This window comes from Pteropus alecto, unplaced genomic scaffold, assembly GCF_000325575.1.
Source record: "Pteropus alecto unplaced genomic scaffold, ASM32557v1 scaffold43, whole genome shotgun sequence".
NCBI lineage: Eukaryota > Metazoa > Chordata > Mammalia > Chiroptera > Pteropodidae > Pteropus > Pteropus alecto.
In genome coordinates this window covers 5,413,668-5,414,327 of record NW_006435764.1, presented here as the reverse complement: position 1 = coordinate 5,414,327, position 660 = coordinate 5,413,668, and the positions used below count along the sequence as shown (strand labels likewise).

The window sequence follows — 660 nt, the reverse complement described above, 5'->3', positions numbered from 1 at the left end:
CAGCGGAATGGAAACCGGTTCGACAGGTAACAAATAGGTGGGTTGTCACCGTTATTTCCCAACGCATGCGCTGTTGCTCCCCGGGCCACTCCAAGCTAATTAGCTCAGATCACCCCCCTCCCCGCCCCAGCCACCAACACACACCGCCCCGAGCCAATAAAGCGTGAACCCGTCCGTCCGGCTCGCACTTTAAGACTTCCCGAGCGGCCGCGGGGGACGCCAGTCGAGCCGGGAGACGCTTACCTATTGCTTCCCCCTCGCCCGGTGCACCTGGCTGCAAGGGACCTCGTTCGAAGGGCGGTCGGCGACAGCCCCGCGGAGTTGGAAAGGGGCGCGCGCCGTCCCGGCTCGGTCGCTCGGAGGAACGCGGGGGAGCTTTGTCGACTCCTTCCCCGACCTGCCCCCTCCCCCCGGCCGCCTCCAGCCCGGCCCGGGAAAGGTGGGACAGACGACGCTGCCTCTGGTTACAGAAGCGGACGGTGCCCGGCGAACAGGGTTCGAAAATGCCCCGCGCGTTTCTGGTGAAGAAGCCGTGCGTCTCCACGTGCAAGAGGAACTGGAGCGAGCTCCCCGACGAGGAGCGCGGCGAGATCTACGTGCCAGGTGAGACGCCCGCCCGCCGGCGGACCCCGAGTCCCCGCCGCCCTGGGGCCTGCGGCA

The 660-nt window shown here is 67.7% G+C and overlaps 1 protein-coding gene across 1 annotated transcript in view; it reads left to right on the top strand.

Annotated features, from left to right (window-relative positions):
* The first annotated feature begins 494 nt into the window (after positions 1–494).
* OVOL1 (ovo like transcriptional repressor 1) overlaps positions 495–660 on the top strand; it is a 9,474-nt gene continuing 9,308 nt past the window's right edge. The window contains 1 exon segment of the mRNA XM_006911094.2: positions 495–603. Coding sequence (XP_006911156.1) covers positions 504–603 — 100 coding nt within the window. The 5' untranslated portion in view covers positions 495–503.